A 20,327-nucleotide genomic window follows, 5' to 3' on the forward strand; every position below is an offset into this window, starting at 1 on the left:
ACAGGACGGGGTTAAAGGAGCAGCTGATTCGGGGGCTCTGGCTCACTCAGGTCGGGGGGAGGGAGGGGTACGGATGCGGGTCGAGCCTGCGGCGGCAGAGGCCAGCGTGACGTTGCACAAGCCTGAGGCGCGCCGTGCGTTCTCCCGGGGAAGCTGTCCCTGGATCCTGGGACCCCGGCAGTGGCGGGCTGCACAGGCTCCCGGCTGGAGCGGTGTGTAGTGTGACCTGTGCTCACACACAGGCTTCTTGGTGGCGGCAGCAGCAGCCTTAGCGTCTCATGCCCGTCTCTGGTGTCCGTGCTGATAGCCGCAGCTCGCGACTGTTTCTGGAGCTCCTTTATGCGGCGCGCTTAATCCCCTCTCCTCTCGCCCCAGGAAGCAAAGAGGGAGGAAAAGGTCTCTTGCCTCTTCGGCAGCTCCAGACTTCTCCCGGACTCCCTCCGGGCTAGCCGTGGTGCACTAACCCCTGCAGGCTGTGTTCACGCCGCCAACACCAGTCCTTTCCCTGTGATACGACTGAAGCCCGAGCCTCAGCTCCCAGCCCCGCCCGTCCCGGCGGGTGAGCAGACAAGCCTCTCGGGCTGGTGAGTGCCTGTCGGCACCGATCCTCTGCGGGAATCTCTCCGCTTTGCCCACCGCACCCTGTTACTGCGCTCTCCTCCGCGGCTTCGAAGCTCCCCCCTCTGCCACCCGCAGTCTCCGCCCGTGAAGGGGCTTCTAGTGTGTGGAAACCTTTCCTCCTTCACAGCTCCCTCCCACTGGTGCAGGTCCTGTCCCTATTCTTTTGTCTCTGTTTATTCTTTTTTCTTTTGCCCTACCCAGGTACGTGGGGTGTTTCTTGCCTTTTGGGAGGTCTGAGGTCTTCTGCCAGTGTTCAGTGGGTGTTCTATAGGAGCAGTTCCACGTGTAGATGTATTTCTGATGTATCTGTGGGGAGGAAGTTGATCTCCGCGTCATACTCTTCCGCCGTCTTCTCTCTCCTCCTCGCATCATATAATTATTATCTAATATTACTATTATTGTTTATTTTTAAGTCCTAGTATTTATCTTTTGTTAATCAATCTTTTTATATACTTCTCTCTAAGTAGGATTTTTTTAAACTTGGTTCTAATGAAATTACCCTCTTCATTGTATATTCTTACTTTTCAGTCTTACTGATACAGCTTAGGTATAAAAAGATCTTTCTAGTGATAAAATCAAAATGAAATCTCTAATACTTGGAATGCAGATGTACCTGGCTGTAGTATCTTTCCACTCTTACCTTTGTAGTCTCAGGTTTGTCATTTGTGATCAGAGTACTAGAAATCAAAGGATAAGCATTCTCTATTTTGTAACCAGAAACCATCCTGCTATTTTGAAGTGATTGTCTACTAATAAAGCACTTCAGTTTCATGTCTGTTATAGAAAACCAGTGCATAAGCCATCTGATTTTTTTTTTTTTTTTTTTTGGTACGCGGGGCTTTCACTGTTGTGGCCTCTCCTGTTGCGGAGCACAGGCTCCGGACGCACAGGCTCAGCGGCCATGGCTCACGGGCCCAGCCGCTCCGCGGCATGTGGGATCTTCCCGGACCGGGGCACGAACCCGTGTCCCCTGCATCGGCAGGCGGACTCTCAACCACTGCGCCACCAGGGAAGCCCAAGCCATCTGATTTTATTTTTTATCATGAGTGCTTTTATAAGGTTTTTCTTCAAAGAATTTGATTAATTCTTACACATTTTTATAAATCTCCTTATGTGTAATATATATTTGTTCTTTTCTAACACTTGCTCCACACCGTCCCTGTTTAGTCTCCGATGCTTCTGCCCTCCGCATACCTCTTTTATTCAGATAGAAAATTGCAAATACAAGATTACATCAAATGCCTTTACAAAAACAGCCATGCCTTTTGGTTTTAAAAAAGTAGCATTGTGGCTTTTTATTTTTAAAATCAGTGGGTGAAACGTAAAATCTTCCTGTAGTTTGTTTGTTTTTAAATAAGCCGTTGTTGGAATTATAGTGATTAAGGGTGGGAGGACTTCGCAGTCAGAAAGATCTCAGTTCATATCTTTATTCTGCCACCTACTAGCTGTGTGATTAGGGAAGTAGTTTAGCTTTATTGAACTTCAGTTTGTTCCTCTGTGGAATAGAGGTAACAATACCTGTCTCATAAGATTGTGTGAGATTATCACAGGGATGATTAAATGAGATACTAGACATAAAAGGATTTGCATAGTCCTGGGACATAGTAAACACTCAGTATATGGGAGATGATAATGATTATTTATATTAATATTAGTCTATATAGAGAGGAAAGAGAGTATATGGATAATAGCTATTTTTTAATAGTTTGATAAGGAACAAAGGCAAGGAATGGAGAAGTGGAAATTGTTTACATCTTGTCTTCAACTTTAAACAAACACTCTCGTGGACACTTAGATTTTATTTCACTTCACCCTACGTATTTGGTCTTATGCCAGATACTACAAATATTAAAATGAAAAAAACACTAGATCTGACAAATTTACAGTTAAAGTAGCAGAGGTTAGTATACCTATTTCATCAAATTACTACACTGCTACTAAAATGCAAATATTCAACACCTTAACATCGATAATAATGTGAATGTTACACATAACTGCAATATGGTGAGTACTATTAACATATCTGCCCTTTACTGCATGCCTCCTACAAGCCAACATCATCCTAAAATGTTTAGAAAACTTACTTAATCCCCTCAACAATACTGTGAAGTAGGCATTATTATTGCCATTTTCCATATGCCAAAACCAAGGTTCAGAAATTAGGGAACTTGCCCAAATTCAATCTAGCTAAAATATCATCGTCACCTAAACAGCCTAAAAAGTGTGAAACAAACCAAGCTGCTTTTAAGAACTAAAAAGAATCCTTACTGACATCTTCCTTCACTTTCCTATTTTAAGTAGGTCAGGATATATATAAATACTACCTGGATCCATATCCCGACTCCGCCGCTTACTAAGTTGTATGAACTTGGTCAAGTTATTCCATCTCTCTCTGCTGCTCAGGTTCTTCAACTATTAACTGAAGATAATAATACCTACCTCAAAGAGCTGTAGTGATATTTAAATTAATCTGTTTTTGTTAAATTAATCTGTTTTATATTGTTGGAACAGTTCCTATTATATAGTAAGCTACATATGTGACCAATAAACAGACAAATAAATAACAAAGCACACAGAGAACACACTTTAAGAATTCATTCAAGTCACTGAATATATTCTCCAATGTATTTCCCTACTCATCCCCCTTTTCTGCTTTCACAGTCAATATCTGCTTTTTGTGGAAAACAAAATAAACAATGTTAAGTGCAAGTTTTAAAGTGTAAGATATAGATAAAATTTAGCACTTAGTCTAATATGTTTGTTATACCTTTACTCATCTGTTGGTTTTCCCCTGATTATTCCTCTTGGTGTCTGAGTCTTGTTTATAGCAATCATTCTCTTTTCATTCTTCTTAAAACCAGACATCAGAAATGATGCTAAAGTAATATTTAGTGACTATTATAGACTTAGCTTTTTTAAGGACACAGCCCATTGCCTAAAAACTTATATTTATGATCTGTATTGATTAGGAGGCAACATCTTTTAAAAAGGAAATATTTAGTTCTAACCAGTTTTTCACTTTTTATAAAAAAGTAATAAAAGCCTTTGCTTTTAAAAACTGCACTTGTTAATACAGCCGTGCTCGGTCCATATCTTTCACTGGAAAGATGGGTGATACAATTCATTGGTTTGATACAATCTCATTGGGAGAGATTCCATATTAAGACCAATCTGGCTTCCTACTTAATAATTTAATACTATTCTGTTATGTTATTCTTTTCGATGCTCCCTTTTTTTACAATAACAATCAAATACTACTTATAGTCAAAATCCAGTTTTAGTATAATTTACCCTCTATAAAACAGACTTTTAAAAATCAACATATCTAACATTTTATTCCTGTCCCAGGTAGCAGGATGCTGTAACTAAATACTTTTTAAAGGCTGTAACTAAATACTTTTAAAATGCTGTAACTAAATACTTTTTCCCCTCTGTGTTCTCCAGGTTCACAGTGGAACAGGAAATTGATTTAAAACATGTTTTGAAGGCTCTTGGAATAACTGAAGTTTTCATCAAAAATGCAAATTTGACAGCCTTGTCTGGTAGGAAATAAACACCAATTTTAAAAAAATGTTATTCCATAAAGTTTTTTTAAAATGATGGTGGTGAATCCTCTATTTATTAAGGAGTTCTGAGGTAAAATATAGTTATCAGTTGCCAGATAAATATAAGAAATATATTTAACTTCTACAAGCAAAACTATAAATACAGTCACAACATTGTTTGTATTATTCTGCTCCATGTCTATCTTTGATAGCAGATTATATTCTCCAGAAGACCTGTCTTATGCATCTTTGAATTCCCCATCACATCTGACAGAATGCCTTGTAGAGCAGATAATCAATAAATGTGTTGATTGAATATCTCAATATGTCCGGTTATAATAAATCATATGGGAAAGAAAGAAGGAAGAGAGGATAAATGAGTGCCTGCTGTGAGAACTAGATGCTTTTAAAAAGAACACCTGTGAGATGATGTAAATATTATCTTAAGTCTTCAATAAAAAACAGTGGTTTTGAAGAAGTAGCTTCAAAATATACTTGACATATTGGGTGTTGAGTAATTTATTTAAAATATCCCAAGGGAAAACAACCAGTTAAATTATTTAATTCAGATGCCCTAATTTGGTCAGGATAAAAATCTTAACATATTAGTAACATTAAAGTACTTAGAAATGTAAAATCCTTTTGGAAATATTTTTAAAGCAGCTAATCCCAAGACACGTATTGAAATAAGGTACCTGTGAGTGTAAGATTTAGTTAGCTTAGATAATGATAATTTTCATCATTTCTATAGAACATGGGAAATAAAACAATATGTTTTCTGATGAGATAAAGACAGATTTATATCAAGATAAAACAAGAGTTCAGAGCCCTAGGAGCTTGGATGTGAGCCATGAAGGTAGAATAAGTGGAGATTCAAAGGGTAATGGGTACATTGTACTTGAGGCAGAAATATATATATATTTGTGGTTCAAGCACAGGATAATTTAAAGTTCTTATGCTCCTTTCCTTAGGAATTCAAAGAATGCTATACTGGCCAAATTCCAACTAAATAATTATATTTTGCTTTCTTACCATGGCTCTATTTTCAGTTTGATTAGAGATTCCTCAGTGTGTCACCCAAACATCTAGGCAGTTATTTCACACACGTAGAATATTTACTGCTTTTCAGTCCTGAGGGAGTATCACTGCAGTGGCAAATCAGTTATTGTGGTCAGTGTAGGTCAAATTTTTTGACACATCTGGAAGGTTTAAAAGGTAATATTTAACTGCCTTTACTATGTACAGAGACAATTGAGCATAAATGTACATATGAGTGCAGATTTGAAATCACACTAGGCTCTTTCAGAGTTCATAGAGTCTATAGCGGAAAGTCTTTGCTCTTTGATCAAACCTCCGTCAGAACTGAATCCTTCTCAGCATCCTGCTTACAGCTGCATTCCCAGTACCTGGCCCAAGGCTGACACATAGTTGGCACACAGTAGATGTCTGCTAGAGGATAAAACAAGGGAGAGGGCTTCCCTGGTGGCGCAGTGGTTGAGAGTCCGCCTGCCGATGCAGGGGACACGGGTTCGTGCCCCGGTCCGGGAAGATCTCACATGCCACGGAGTGGCTGGGCCCTTGAGCCATGGCCGCTGAGCCTGAGAGGCCCGCGTACCGCAAAAGAAAAAAAAAAGGGGAGAGAAGAGATTTACCCAGGGCCACCTTGTACATTATATTTCTTGAAACATTTAACTCCTTAAAATATTAGTAAGAGATCTAGGATTGGTCATCCTCAAACACTACCCAGTTCAGGTCTTCAGGATAACTGATCTAAAACCAACTTCTCAAGTTTTCAGTGGGAATTCTTTGATTCTTAAATTCCTAGTTTTGCCACTAGAAGTCTTAGAAGTCCCGGCATGCCAGCTACTTTAACCAATACATTCTTCATTCTCTTTCTCTCTCTCTCTCTCACTCACACACACACATATACACAAATATGTACATTACTTTATGAATCATTCATTCAAAAACTTTCTAGTGACACAGCTATAAAACTTTCCTCTCTGCTTCCTCTAAATTCAATAGCCTTTATTCCCTGCATCATTTTGGGGGCACCATATGCTCTGCCTTACATGATTGGTGTACTGTTCACATGTATACTTCTTTGCCTCCCCAAATTACATGAAAACCTTGATGATTAAAGTGTTTGTGACACTTAGTAACCCCACAAGTACCCAGGAAAATTATTAGCATGTATTTGGTTATTACTTTCTACTTTAGTGAGAATTTTCATGGTGTTTAGGATATACAAATTAATTCTATTCAATGCCATGTCTATTCCTTTCATTTAACAACTCTGTCTGATGCAGATAGTGTGAGCAAAGTACTAGGTCATAAAAATGAAGAAATAATTAAGATATCATACCTGTTCTGAAGAAACACACAGACTCGTGGGGAGAAAGACATAAACAGCTGGATTTAATAAAAGGAAGAGTGATAGAAATGTTTTCTTGTAGTAGTGGTTCTTAACCAGGACAATATTGCCCTTCAGGGAACATTTGACAATAGCTGGAGACCTTTTTGGTTGTCATAATTAGGGAGAACTACTGCCATCTACTGGGTGGAGGCCAGGGATGCTTCTACATCCCTGTGATCTACACTGCACAAGACAGCTTCCATGACAAAGAATTATCCAGCCCACAATTTCTACAGCAATGAGTTGAGAAACTCTGTACTAGAGAAAGCATTACGGAAGCAGAAAGGAAAAAAAAGGGGAGAATGGAAGGGAGCATATTGGGTCAAAAGATGGAGGAAGAGACTATGTATTTTTTTTTCTTTCTACTTTCTTATTGAGGTAAAATTGGTAGCTAACATTATATAAGTTTCAGGTGTACAACACAATTTGCTATTTGTATGTACTACAAAGTGATCACCACTGTAAGTCTAGTTACCGTCTGTCACTGTACAATTGACCTTCTTCACCAATTTTGCCCACCCGCTTCCTCTGGTAACCTTCTCTTCTGGTAACCACCAATCTATTCTCTGTATCTCCATTTTAATGGGTCTTTTTCTGGCGTTTTGTCTTGTTCTTTCATTTGGAATACACTCCTCTGTTCCCTCATTTTGCTTGACTCTCTGTGTTTGTTTCTATGAATTAAGCGAAACAGTTACCTCTCCCAGTCTTGATGGAGTGACCACATGTAGGAGATGAACCTTATTGTTCAACCTTTCCCCAGCTCTTGGTTGACTCCTGAACCCTTGTGATTGTCTAAGTAGCCTGGTTAATACTTGATAAATCCCAATTGCGGACAGTGTGTGAAGACCCAGCTGTGTTCCAATAAGAGGGATCTCAGTCAGCACCTGGTTTTAGGCTGATTAGAAGCCAGCTCTTCAGGCAGCAGCTTTTAAAGTATGCAAATCCGTGCAGCCCTGTGGGTCCACAATTATAAACCCTGCTGACTTCCAGACCAGATCTGAACATGTTCCTGGGTGACAGTTTGCAAAAATCAGGGTTTCAGATGAATGAATAAACTCTGGGGAGGTACCAGTAAGTTGTGGCAAGGCCAAGGGAGGGCTGAAGGATGGTATCTCGCTGCCTACGTTCCCTGCGAACTCCTCTGTAGCACCTAGATGTGTACCAAACGTGTAGCCTGTCCCTCAGGTTGAAGCTCCAAGACAAGGAAATGGACATTTTTCACAGGCAGACTGGGGATGGGTTTTAGTCTGCTGTCTGTGCAGTGCCCCGGGGGGTGATAGCCTGCACAGAACTGTTTCTCTGATTGTTACAGTCCTTTGGGGCCCAGAAATGCAAGCCCCTCTGGCCACCAGGGCCAGGCAATCAAGGGGAGCCACCTGTGTGGACTGTGCTCACCCCCAGCTTTAGCGATGCAGGTGAAGAGCATTGGGGGAAGGGCCCACCCTTGCCTCTAGCGAGGTGGGTCAAGAGCGCTGGAAATGGGGCACACCCAAGGCTATAGCAAGGCTATGCTTGTGTGTGCCCACCTGCATTAGCAAGGTATAGGGGGAGTGCAAAAATGGCGCTCACCCATGCCTCTGTCCCCAAAGAAAGTCCCAACTTGTCCCTGCCCCTCCAGCAGATACTTTAAGATTAGCAAATGAACCTCCTTCACATATAGTCCAGGTACTTCTCTAACTGCTGCCTTTGTACTGGGTCCTGGGATGAGTGAGACAGTGTGCAAGTCCTTTCAAAGGAGTATCTCAGGGCTCTACACCGCCCTGGGTGCCCTGGACATAAGCCCCATAGGATTCCAAAGCCAGATGTTTTGGGGACCTCGTGTCTCCAGTGCAGGTCCCTAGGGTTGGGGTGCCCAACGTGGGGCACAGATACCTTGCTCCTCAGGGTGTAGCTCTGGACCTGTGAGATCCCTCCCTGTTGGAGGTCTCTGCGCCGGGGCATGGAGTTTTTGGTGGGACTGACCCTCTGCATCTCCTACCACGAGGCCCTTTTATTCCTTGTTGTGCCTCCATTTGGTCAGCTAATTATTAGTTCTTTTTCAACACTCGTTGTTCCTTATGTAGCTTTAGATTTGGTGTGTCTGTGGGAGGAGGTGAGCTCAGGATCTTCCTACACCACCATCTTAGACCACCCCCCTCATAAGTATGTATTTAAGCTTCTAAATGCGTAGAACATTTTTGAACAACATCTTAGAAAAGGAAAGAAGTGGTTGCCTTGAGAATACCGGACAGAGGCTCTTAGATGAGAGAAGGGGTTTCGTTTCATAGACCACTGTGTACTGTTTGGAAATTTACCTTGTGTACGTATTACTTCTTTAATTAAAAGCCTTATGTAAAAACTGGGGAAATCTTTTTCAAATAACATTATTAGTAGAATTTGAAAACTCGAAAGTACCCAGAAACCAATTCAGTACTATTGGGACACTGCTACATTCTAAAATCATGTAACTGAGATTTTTATCTTTCTTTAAAAATAGTTAATGTGATTTAGCAGTGGACCAAAAATACCCTACATGACATTCTCTTGCTTCTGGAAAAACTGAATGACTTGAGAGTCTTTTGCTAAGACCTCTTGGATCCATGCTTTCATTTTCTGTTCCATGGCATCTACTTTCATTTCAGACTCTCATTACTGCTGCCCTAGACTATTTCAATAGCCTCCTAAATGGTTTCCAATCTCTCTACCATCTAATCTGTCTTATCTACCACTGCCAAGATTAATCACCTTAAAACTCACTCTCTGATCATTCCAGTTCCTGTTCAGAGCCTCCCTTCGGTCTGCTGTTCACCGTCCACCGCTCGGCAGGGCGTTCAGACCTCAGCTCCCTCCAGCCTCGTCTCTGGCTGATTCCTTACACACAGCATGTGCTCCAGCCAAAATGAACATTTGCTCTGCACCTCACATCCCCCAGCCCTCATCTTTATGAAATTTCTCCCACCTGAAATAACTTTTGAACTGAGCCTCAGGTCAAATATCTCCAACTTTATTAAGCCACCATGATTACGCCAACGAGAAGTAATCACTCCTTTTTAAATACTACAATATTCTATTATTTTTCTTATGCCACATACCACATTTAATTTCATATTATCATTATTTATGCATTGGATATCTCCCACCAGAATTTAAACTTCCACATAATTGATCCTTATGTGTGTTTAAGAAGCACCCAGCACCGTGCTTTCTGCTTCCTACTCCCTGAATGAAGGAACAAATAAGATGAGATGCTCTGTATTTATTGTGTTTATTTTTTCACCTCAGTTTGATGTCCATTGCTTTTGACGCTAAATTCCATGAACATAAAACATAGTAGAGACTCATGCAATAAACATGGAATCCAGAGAGTGCTGAGAATCATTTTCTTCTCAGGCTCTATTTAAAATGCTCATCTAGTTGCAGCGAAGATCCTGTTATAGAGTAGGGCTATTTTTGTAAGGGAAATGAAGGACCATCAGCATTTGGATTAATAGATAATCCTCTTGGAAAGTGTAAGGGGAAAGAGAAAGAGAGTACGAAATCCTTCAGCACGAAGTATGAGCTTTAATGAAGGAGCCAATGAAATAAAGGAATTAAGAAGACACAGCAAAAGCCATATTCGGGTCAGACTCAAGCGCTTAGATTTATGCTGGACTGACTCTTACATCCTGCCCTTGTTTGTTCTCTTTCTCCTTCTACCTGTAAGTCAGAGTGCTGTCTTTCTCTTCCAGCGCCGTAATTCCAGTTCTATCTACCCCACTTCCTTGCTTGGACTGTTGCAACAGCTGACACAGTTGATCTTCTTGCCCCCAGCTGATTGCTCATCCAATTCACACTTTACAGCTGCTGCCACCGATATCTTCTAAAATCAAAACCATCATGTCCTGTTACTTCTGGACAAAGCCCGTGCTCTCTAGCATCATGGTCCAAGCTCTTAAAATCAAGCACATCCCCCGCCACTCCCCTCCTCCTCCTAGCCCCAGCTTCAGTTGGACCTTCAGGTCATCACCACTGCTTCTCTCACTTTGCAGATATAATTCTCTGTTTGGAATGCCCTTGTCCCCTTCTCTGACTTTCACTCTTCTCCTTATTCTTCAAGAACCAGTCCAAATGTCAGCATCCCTGAGAAGCTTCCCCTGATGTCTTGCCCTTCCTAGATGGTTTACTTTCCCTTATCTGGATTCTGATAGTGCAAAGTGCTCTCACAACTTCTACTTTTTCCTTGGATTCTTTGTTCTTATACCTGTCACTGAGCTCGGAGCTCCTCAGAAGCCTGGCCTGTGTCATAGACATCTTTCTGTCCTCAGAGCCCAGCATGGTGTGGGGAGCAGGATAGATGCTGGGTGGGTGCGTGCCCTGAGAAGATGGTGCTGGGCTCTGCCTTGCTCCAAGTTGGGGGCTTCTCTCAAGCCTCTGGCCCTCCTCACTCCCCATGCTCCAGCCACACAGGCTTTTTCTGGGTCCTTGAACACACCTGGCTTGTATCTGCCTCTGCACTAGCCTTTCCCCCCAACTGCTAACTCTACCGTTAGGTCTGCCTGGGACTGACTCCTCTGTATTCTTTAGGTCTCAGCTCAAATTAACCTTCTCAGACAAGCCTTTCCTAACATCCAATGTCAAGTAGCTCCTCTTCCCTTCCCAGTCACCAGCCAACCCATCACTTTATATTATTTCTTATACTTACCATACCCTGAAATTGTGGTCATTTATTGATTTGCTTTTTTATTGTCCTTGTTATTTAATGTCTTCTCTCCCCCATTAGGAAGGAACTATTTAGCTCACCATAGTATACCCGGTGCATCCACAATGTCAGGCACATAGGAGGTGCTCAGTACATGAATAAATGAATGAGTGAATAAATGAATGAGTATTTGCTGGTCTATAAAAAAATCTCTGCAGAAAAACAAATAAGCGAACACTATTCCTACCTTGAAGGAGCTCAAATTCTAAAAACCTTTCTAAAGTTCATGGGTGGGGCTGAAGCTAAAAGTATTTTAGCAACTAAAGTACGGAGACAGAGAAGTTTTTGGTATTCTAGGGTTCTGTTATGGAACTCCGTTCATTCTGTTATTTTAAGCATGTCCTTGGTGATGCAGAAATCCATTAAAATTGGCTGATTAGGAACAGTGCCACAAAGGAAGTAGTGGCATACTCTTGCCTGATGGCCATCCGGCCAGCATTATGTCAATCACAGGTACTTAGAGCCTTTGGTGCCCTGCACGATACCTCATACGAGCAGGGTACTTGATAAATATTTGCTCAGTGACTGAATGAATGCCTTAGTATTTTGCCCTGCTTTTTTCAGAAGAGCTTGAATTACTGCCCAGCTCTTCTCTGGGGAACCTAGGGTTTGCTGGCACTGTTTCCATCTTATCCATTGTTAAAAGCCTTGCTCCACGCTGCCTGGAGAAAAGTAGGACCAGTTATTTGGCAGCAATGTCTGCTGTGGCCAGAAGGAGAAGACTGCTTGGGACCAGTGTGTGGGTTTTTGGTGTTTTTTTTTTTGGTAGTTCTGTTTGCCATTGATTTATTTATTTCCATTTTTAGAGAATAGTTAACTTTTCTCTAACAAATAAGACCAATTTATCAGTGTAAATCTCTTTAACTCCCCTCATATTATGATTCCTTGAATACCTGAGTGCATACTTGGTGGCTGGAAGTGTGCAAGGAACTGGGGATAGGGACAGGAGATAAATAGGACAGGAGGGTCCAGGCCCTCAGGGAATAAGTGCATGGCAGGAAAGATGGCCTTGACTGACATATAATTACACAAGAATGAGCAATACTGGAGGCCAAACATAGAAGCTATGAACTTGCCTGTATTCCTGCATGATCTGATCTCCTTCTAAGATGCGGCAGCAGACACATTCTTGCTTAAACTACTTTCAGCTTATATTTTATTTTAATGTGACAGCTTGCAGTTTGTGCCTAGAGAAAAAAGTTTCATTTTCTTTTGTTCCCTCAGTGTTCATGATGTGATTTCTTACTTGTTACATTCTCTCCTACTTGTATATCCACAGGGGTGGTGTTTTGCTGAAGGTTAAGTGTCGTGAAGTCTTGTTTACAACTGGAGACATTTGCTGTCCTTGGTGTAGCAGTTAATCACCCCCAGGAGTTGGAACATTGGATTCAATCTTTATTTTGCTGTCTTTGAAATATATAGGATGACAGTGGTTTGTTGGATGCCATTCCCTTTGCTCTTCTACTCAATTAGATTTTTAAGTTTTCTAGTGTGTGTGTGGCCTTTGTATTCTTTCTCTCTCTGGGGCTGTTTTCCATCAATTTTCCTAGACCATCTACTTTGGATTAGTGTCACATGTTTTATTTATTACAAGAATAAACTTTATAGCCATAATGGTGAACAGAATTGTGGTCATGGTACCCACAGAGTGACAACACCCAAAGTCTTACAATATGAAATAACTAACACCTTTCATTCAACAGTTACTAAATGTTGGGTTAACTACTGGAAAATTACACATTACCAAGAAACTCCCTCTACTTAGGTTAGTTCATTCATTAGGCTCCCTAAATGCCAGAAGCCAGGGGCACTAAGGGGAAGGACACAATCCTTGCCTGAAGGAAGTGGACAGTCCAGGAAGAGAGAGATAGCAATATGAATATGATATGTCATGAAGGCTTAAATAGAACTAGATCCTGGGTTCAGTGGGAAAGTGTGGTCAGTTCTAGTTTAGTGGTGGGGGGGTGGGAATCAGGAGAGAGCAGAAAAGTCCTGGTAGGGTTCGAAGCTGAGCCTTGAAAGTAGATTAGGTGTCTCACTGTACAAGGGTTCAGTGAGTTTCTGGGGAAGCAAAGACACAGAAGTGATAAAGTGTGGTATGATCAGGCCATTGCCATTCAAATAATCTGGAGCACAGTGTGTCGAGTGAAGAATGCTAATTGGAAGAGGCAACCTCACGGAGGCCCTCATATTACATACTGAGCAGGTGTGCAGGTGTGTTATATACTGAGGGGGAGATGGGAGGTAGAGCTAGCAGGAGAGGTGATAAAGGGTTTTAAGTAGGGGAGTAGCATGATTTGGTTTGTATTTGATTATCATCCCAGAGGAAGCTTTAATGTGAACGGGAGGCAGTTAGAGTAGTTTTAACTGCTGTGTCGTGTCATGATACACTGACATCCCCAGAAACTCATTTAAAAAAGTTATTTGTATGTGTTGAGGGGTTTAATTTTCTGATTTTGAAGAACTTTTACCTCCATATTAATAGGTGAGTTTGGTCTATGATTTTCTTTTCTTAGACAGTCCTGTTTTAATTTTAATAGCAAGTAAGATGACCCAGAGATGACTTAGACTGCTTTTATTCTCTTTCTAGAGTCTGGAATAGTTTTATCTCAGAAAATTCGGTTGCTAGAAGGTTTGGTTAAAGTTCCCTAGAAAACCATCTAGGCTTGGAGTCTTTAATTTTGAGGGTGGGGGAAGATTCTGTCTACTGATTCAACTACTTTAATGGTTACTGGACTATTCATTCTATTTTTTTCCTTGATTCAACTTTATAATTTAAATATTTTTATAAAATTGTAGTTGATGGCAAATCATCTATTTCAAAGTTATCTGCATAAAGAAGCATAAGAAACTTGTGGGGAGAGTTGGAAATATTCTTTATCTTATTTGTAGAGGTGGGGTCATAGATATATACATCTATCAAAATTTACCAAATTGTGTATTATAAATAGTCACAATGCATAGTAAATAAAGTATACCCTTTAAAGTTAACATTATCTGCAGAAAATTATATAGTATTTTTCGTGATTTTTAAAAATTCTCTTCTGTTATCTTTAGGTATGTTCTGCTTTTTTTTCTTAATATTGTTTACTTGGGTAATTTCTCTTTCTTCTTTGTGAATCTCATTATAGGTTTGTCCATTTCATTATCTTTTAAATAACTAGCTCTCTGGGAAGAACCCTCGGCATTCTTGCTTTCTTGATCTTTCTGCCATGATGTCTTGCAGCATCCCTCCCCTCAAAACCATTCTGTGGAGGTAAATGAGAGCACATGAGAGGTTTGGGGACTAGAGGAGGGTATACTTGGGGCAGACACCAGGGTTGAAGGGAGGAGATTCCTTCTTTCAAGGTACTTAGTACAGCCAGCAAATCAGGCTCAGGGGATATTGGAGGCAGTTTCCTTTGTGCAAATTAGGGTCTGAAATATCATTCGGTGTTATTGAAAACTACCCTCAAATTTCTTTTTCTTTTTTTAAAAATAAATTTATTTATTTTTGGCTGCGTTGGGTCTTTGTTGCTGCGCGCGGGCTTCTCATTGCGGTGGCTTCTCTTGTTGCGGAGCACGGGCTCTAGCCGCGCGGGCTTCAGTAGTTGTGGCATGCGGGGTCAGGAGTTGTGGTTCACAGGCTTAGTTGCTCCGCGGCATGTGGGATCTTCCTGGACCAGGGATTGAATCCGTGTCTCCTGCATTGGCAGGCGGATTCTTAACCACTGCACCACCAGGGAAGTTCCTCCCCTCAAATTTCTGAAGAGGGCTTACCTGGCAATGTGGACACTCCTTATCCTTTAGGAACTGGGTGCTGTCACTTTCGCATTTAGGGCCATTGATGCATGACTCTACCTTAACTAGCAGACTGATGAAAATGGGCAGCAGAATCTGAAAATAATATAGCATCTGTTAACTACTAAATAGTTATATTTTTACTGTCCTGGAATTCAGCGTTTGTTTTGCCTACTAAATTATTTTTACTAGTTACTTAATGCAATTGATATTTTTCTTTTCATTTGCTAAAAAAACCTAGTGGTCTGGATTTGAGAAAGCTAATTATACTTAATTGTTTGATGTAAAACTTTATTGCTTTTAATTTTTCTTCTGGTTATCAAATGCATTTTAGAAGAAAACATCATAATATGTGAGATGGACTATTTCATAATGCAGTGCTTCTATCTTAATGCTAAATATGAGCTGAGGAAGGAGTATCCCTATTAAAATATAATCAGAGATGCCACCAGTTTGTCTTGGGGCTTATTCAAAATAAGCAGGTGCTTTGCAACAGGTGTACCAAAAATGTTGTTGAACATCATTTTCTATCGGTATCAGATAATTATGTGTCTTTGAAAGTATTATTAAGTAGTTTAATGGGAAGTCAATTGTGCTTTTACTGAATAGGGCTGGGCATCAGCAACAAAGTTATTTATCTTAAATTTGAAGTAGACCTCCTGGGATTAGAAAAAAAAATGGTACAAACTTGAGTAATCCTTTATCTTGCTTCTTGTGCTATTTTCCTTTTTAGACATTTGCAGTATCTTCCGTTTGTTTTGTTTTAATCTTGGGGAAAAGTGGGACACCCAAGACTGAAGGCTATTGTATTGTATGCTTTGCTAGGGCTACCGTAACAAGGCACCACAGACTGAGTGGCTTAAATAACAGACATTTATTTTGTCACAGTTCTGGAGGCTGGAAGTCCAAGATTAAGCTGTCTTCAGGGTGGATTTCTTATGAGACCTCTCTTCTTGGCTTATAGATTGCCATTTTCTCCCTATGTCTTCACATGTTGTATTAGTCAGGGTTTTACAGATAAACAGAACCAACAGGATGAATGCATATACATATATATATATGGAGAGAGATGGATATATGCATTTGCATGTATATATATATGGAGAGAGAGAGAGAGAGATTAAGAGATTTATTTTAAGGAATTGGCTTGCACAATTGTGTAGACTTTGTTTTTCTTTTTTTTTTTAACATCTTTATTGGAGTATAATTGCTTTACAATGGTGTGTTAGTTTCTGCTTTATAACAAAATGAATCAGTTATACATAGACATATGTTCCCATATCTCTCCCCTCTTGGAAATATAAAATCTGCAGGGTAGGTCAGCAGGCCAGAGACACAGGGAGGAGTCTGAAGGCAGTCAGCTGGCAAAATTCCTTCTTGCTCAGAGGAAGCTAGTCTTTGTTCTGTTAAAATCTTCAGCAGATTGGATGAGGCCCACCCACATGATGAGAGTAATCTGCTTTACTCAAAGTCCACCATCTTTAATGTTAATCTCATCCAGAAAACATCTTTGCAGAAACATCCAGAATAATGTTTGACCAATTATCTGGGCACTGTGGCCAAGCCAAGCTGACACATAAAATTAACCATCATGCATGGTCTTCTCTCTGTACCTGTCTGTGTCTAAGTTTCCTCTTCTTGTAAAGAAACCAGTCATACTGGATTAGGGCCCACCCGAATGACTCATTTAAATTTAAGACTATCTCCAAATGCAGTCACATTCTGAAATCTTGGGGGTGAGTGCTTCCACATACGAATTTTAGAGAACAAATTCAGCCTATAACAGCCATTAATTTAAAAGTAAGCATAACTAGAAAGACAGTTCAAAGGGAAAAACAATCCTCCTAATATTAAAAATGTGACTTTAGGATAAAGTTCTAAAGTCCTCTGACTTTAGGATAAAGCATGTTTTTGAATCCTCAGATAAACCAATTAATTGGAATGGGAAATAACTTTTTGTGTGTGTGTGTGTGGTACGCGGGCCTCTCACTGTTGTGGCCTCTCCCATTGCGGAGCACAGGTTCCAGACGCGCAGGCTCAGCGGCCATGGCTCACGGGCCCAGCCGCTCCGCGGCATGTGGGATCTTCCCGGACCGGGGCACGAACCCGTGTCGCCTGCATCGGCAGGTGGACTCTCAACCACTGCGCCACCAGGGAAGCCCAGGAAATAACTTTTTAATATATTCCTGTTTCTACAACCTGGAAGTCAATTTTGTTTTCCTTTGCCAAGGATATTTCTATTATCACAGTAATTAGAGATTAGATTTTAAAAAATTTTTCATTCTGGTTATATGTGGATTTCTGTTTTCATTTTATGTTTTGAAATTTCAAGTTAGGGAGAAACATGTAAGAAGTTTTATCTTGAGTTATGAACTAATTTGAGGTTGCTATTAAAAACAGAGCCACGTTTCTGCTTTTCCTGGCAATATAAGAAATAAACGATGGGAAAATTACCAATAAAAATGAAGGAGAAAATCAACAAGAGAATATAAAATAAGGACAAAACAGAAAATATATCTTCAATGGTTCTTTCAAATCATAAATGTAATCTTACATTATCTCATGTTTTATATCAGTATCTTATATCACTTATATTTCTCAAATCTGTTTAACTAAAGATAAAGTGCTTCCCTTTCTCTGATACCGAAGAAATGCTTCTGTTATCTCTTTTTTTTTGCAGATAAGAAAGAGATTTTCCTTTCTAAAGCAATTCACAAGTCCTTCATAGAGGTTAATGAAGAAGGCTCAGAAGCTGCTGCTGCTTCAGGTGCCAAATTATTGTTTTCCAAAATCTTCTCACTTTTCTGAGATTTGTATTTTTAAAGCAATCTTGGGTAGGGAATGGAGGTCATTTAGAACTAAGCCAAAAAACGGACCCTGCTCTAACTTAGAAGTCAAGCTAATGATGAACCTGCTAGTATTTTCCAAATAGGATATGAAGCGTGCACTCATTTCAGTGCCCCATACAGAGTAACTCCCATCTCTAATTAGAGGAAGGAGGAGATTGTCAGCTCTGCAGAATAGATTTTCCTGCTGTGCTGCCTGTTTAAATATTTTAAATATTTCCCTGCTGCCCAGTTAATCATTTTTCTTTCTACTCAATTATTTTTGGAAGTTAGTTCTTCATTTTGTCAGTGAAGAGCTTTGAGTTTTTAAAAAGCATGCACAAACAAGAGTGCATGTTAGTATGCAATGCATAATTTTAAGTTAATAATAAAATAATAATTTTAAATAAAAAAATTTTTTTAATTTACCTAAATTACGTGTCCAAAGCAAAATGGTAATGTCCTTGGTTATTCTGAATGTTCTGACTTCCTTAGTTAAGCAAGAAGGAGTTTTCTTTTTTTTTCATTTGTTTGTTTGGATTTGTTTCAATATCATGTTCAACAGCCATCATCAAATTTTGGTAGGATTTTTCCCTTCTCCGGTAAAATGCAACATATCATATTTGCACAAATTATTTTTAACTTCTGCATACATTTGTCCATTAAAAGGATCTCATCAATTAAAATGGTGTTTTCAGGAGGAAATAGAAACAGTAGTCTCAGGCATCGAAAAAGCTTAAAATCTTACATAATTTAATCTTGGCCTTTTCCTGACAACAAATCACCCTGCAGAAAGTATAAAATGATTATCCCACAATAAGGATCTCAAGAAAATTCAGTTTCCCAGCTGTAGGAAACACCATTGCATCTCTCCCTGCTGTATTTTCTCTTTAATCACTGCTGTTCTGTCCACTTGCTAGAAGCCTGGTGACTTGCTATGTAAAAATCCCCATTTCATATAAAAGAAATAATGATTTGAGAATATAAAGAAACTGATTTTTGTTTGTTTGGGGTGGTTTTTTTTCCCCCTTTCCTTGACTCAAAGGTCATTTTAGTAAAGCTGTAAGTATTTATCTGAGACTGAGAATAAAAATTTGTAACATTCAAAATAAATTGTCCTATATTTTTGGTGGGATGATGGGATGGGATGTGTGTGTGTATTGGGGTTTTTTTAAGATCAAGTAGAAATGTTAATACATTTACAATTTTTCTCTAAGTCTTTAAAATCTTGTTTCATGTAAATCATTACCTTTGCATTAAGCATAGGTAGTTTGGAGAAATTACTCATTAGTCCCCCCACATCCACAGACATGTAATTACTTTCTCTCTGCGTTACAGGAATGATTGCAATTAGCAGGATGGCTGTGCTGTATCCTCAAGTTATTGTCGACCATCCATTTTTCTTTCTTATTAGGAACAGGAGAACAGGTAAGTCTGTTATGAAAATAGAACTTTAATAAGCTAAAAAGAAATCATTTTTTTAATTGAAAACATTTTCTGCATTATTTATCAGATGTGTTGAAATGATTCTTTAGATGAAAATAATTTACTTACATTTTTATCTTTAGAATTTATGAGTATCCAGGGACACAGTACTTATCACTGAATCTTTTACTGCTTGTATATTCAGAAAACTTATAGTTTATTCATAAAGCTGAGGTTATTGGAGACGAGTGTTCTTGCTTTCATTTACAATGTACAATTAGAACATTGCTAATTGTAAGCAAGAAGGAAAATAAATATCTTTTGTTCAACTCCTCTTTTGTTCATTCCCAACCCAATGCAGGTACAATCCTATTCATGGGACGAGTCATGCATCCTGAAACCATGAACACCAGTGGGCATGATTTTGAGGAACTTTAAATCATTTTATTTAAATAATAAGGAAAATAGTAATTAAGCACATTATGTTTGCAACTGGTATATATTTGAGACTTGTGTTTTACAATATATCTTAAGATGATACTTAAAATAGCTCCCGATAAAAACAATGTATGTAAATTATAAGCCAACTTGTCAAGGAATGTTATCCGTATTATTGAGGTAATGATCCTGTCATGTCATTGTGTATGTTGTGCTAGTATTTAAAATAAAAGTACATAGTGAACATGTGAACAGCTCTGTTTTTCATTTTAGAAGTTGTAGTATTAAGATACCTCTAGGTGAAATTTGGAAACAATGATGTTTCTGGACATCTTAAGTCTTTTATAATCATGTAGAAACAAAGCACCAAAGTAAATTAGCATCATACACTTATACATAACAAGCAACAACAAGTGAGGTGAAGACAGGTACTCTGCAAAAATTCTAATTGCTGTTTCTCTGAAGACAGTGTATAGTGTAATATAAAACCCTGCACACTGAACATCTTCTGTGTGGCTCCATCACAAAACTTGTTAGAAAAAATTAGGGCTATGCCAACC

General features: G+C 39.5%; 1 protein-coding gene across 2 annotated transcripts in view; it reads left to right on the top strand.

Moving 5' to 3' along the window:
• SERPINI1 (serpin family I member 1) overlaps positions 1-20,019 on the top strand; it is a 77,255-nt gene extending 57,236 nt beyond the window's left edge. For both annotated transcript variants that reach the window (XM_024124325.2, XM_028482711.2), the window contains exons 6-9: positions 4,066-4,163; positions 17,760-17,846; positions 19,243-19,332; positions 19,691-20,019. In XM_024124325.2, coding sequence (XP_023980093.1) covers positions 4,066-4,163; positions 17,760-17,846; positions 19,243-19,332; positions 19,691-19,767 — 352 coding nt within the window. In that variant the 3' untranslated portion in view covers positions 19,768-20,019. The remainder of the gene's footprint in view (positions 1-4,065; positions 4,164-17,759; positions 17,847-19,242; positions 19,333-19,690) is intronic.
• The last annotated feature ends 308 nt before the right edge of the window (positions 20,020-20,327 follow it).

Source organism: Physeter macrocephalus, chromosome 1 (genome assembly GCF_002837175.3).
Source record: "Physeter macrocephalus isolate SW-GA chromosome 1, ASM283717v5, whole genome shotgun sequence".
Lineage (NCBI taxonomy): Eukaryota > Metazoa > Chordata > Mammalia > Artiodactyla > Physeteridae > Physeter > Physeter macrocephalus.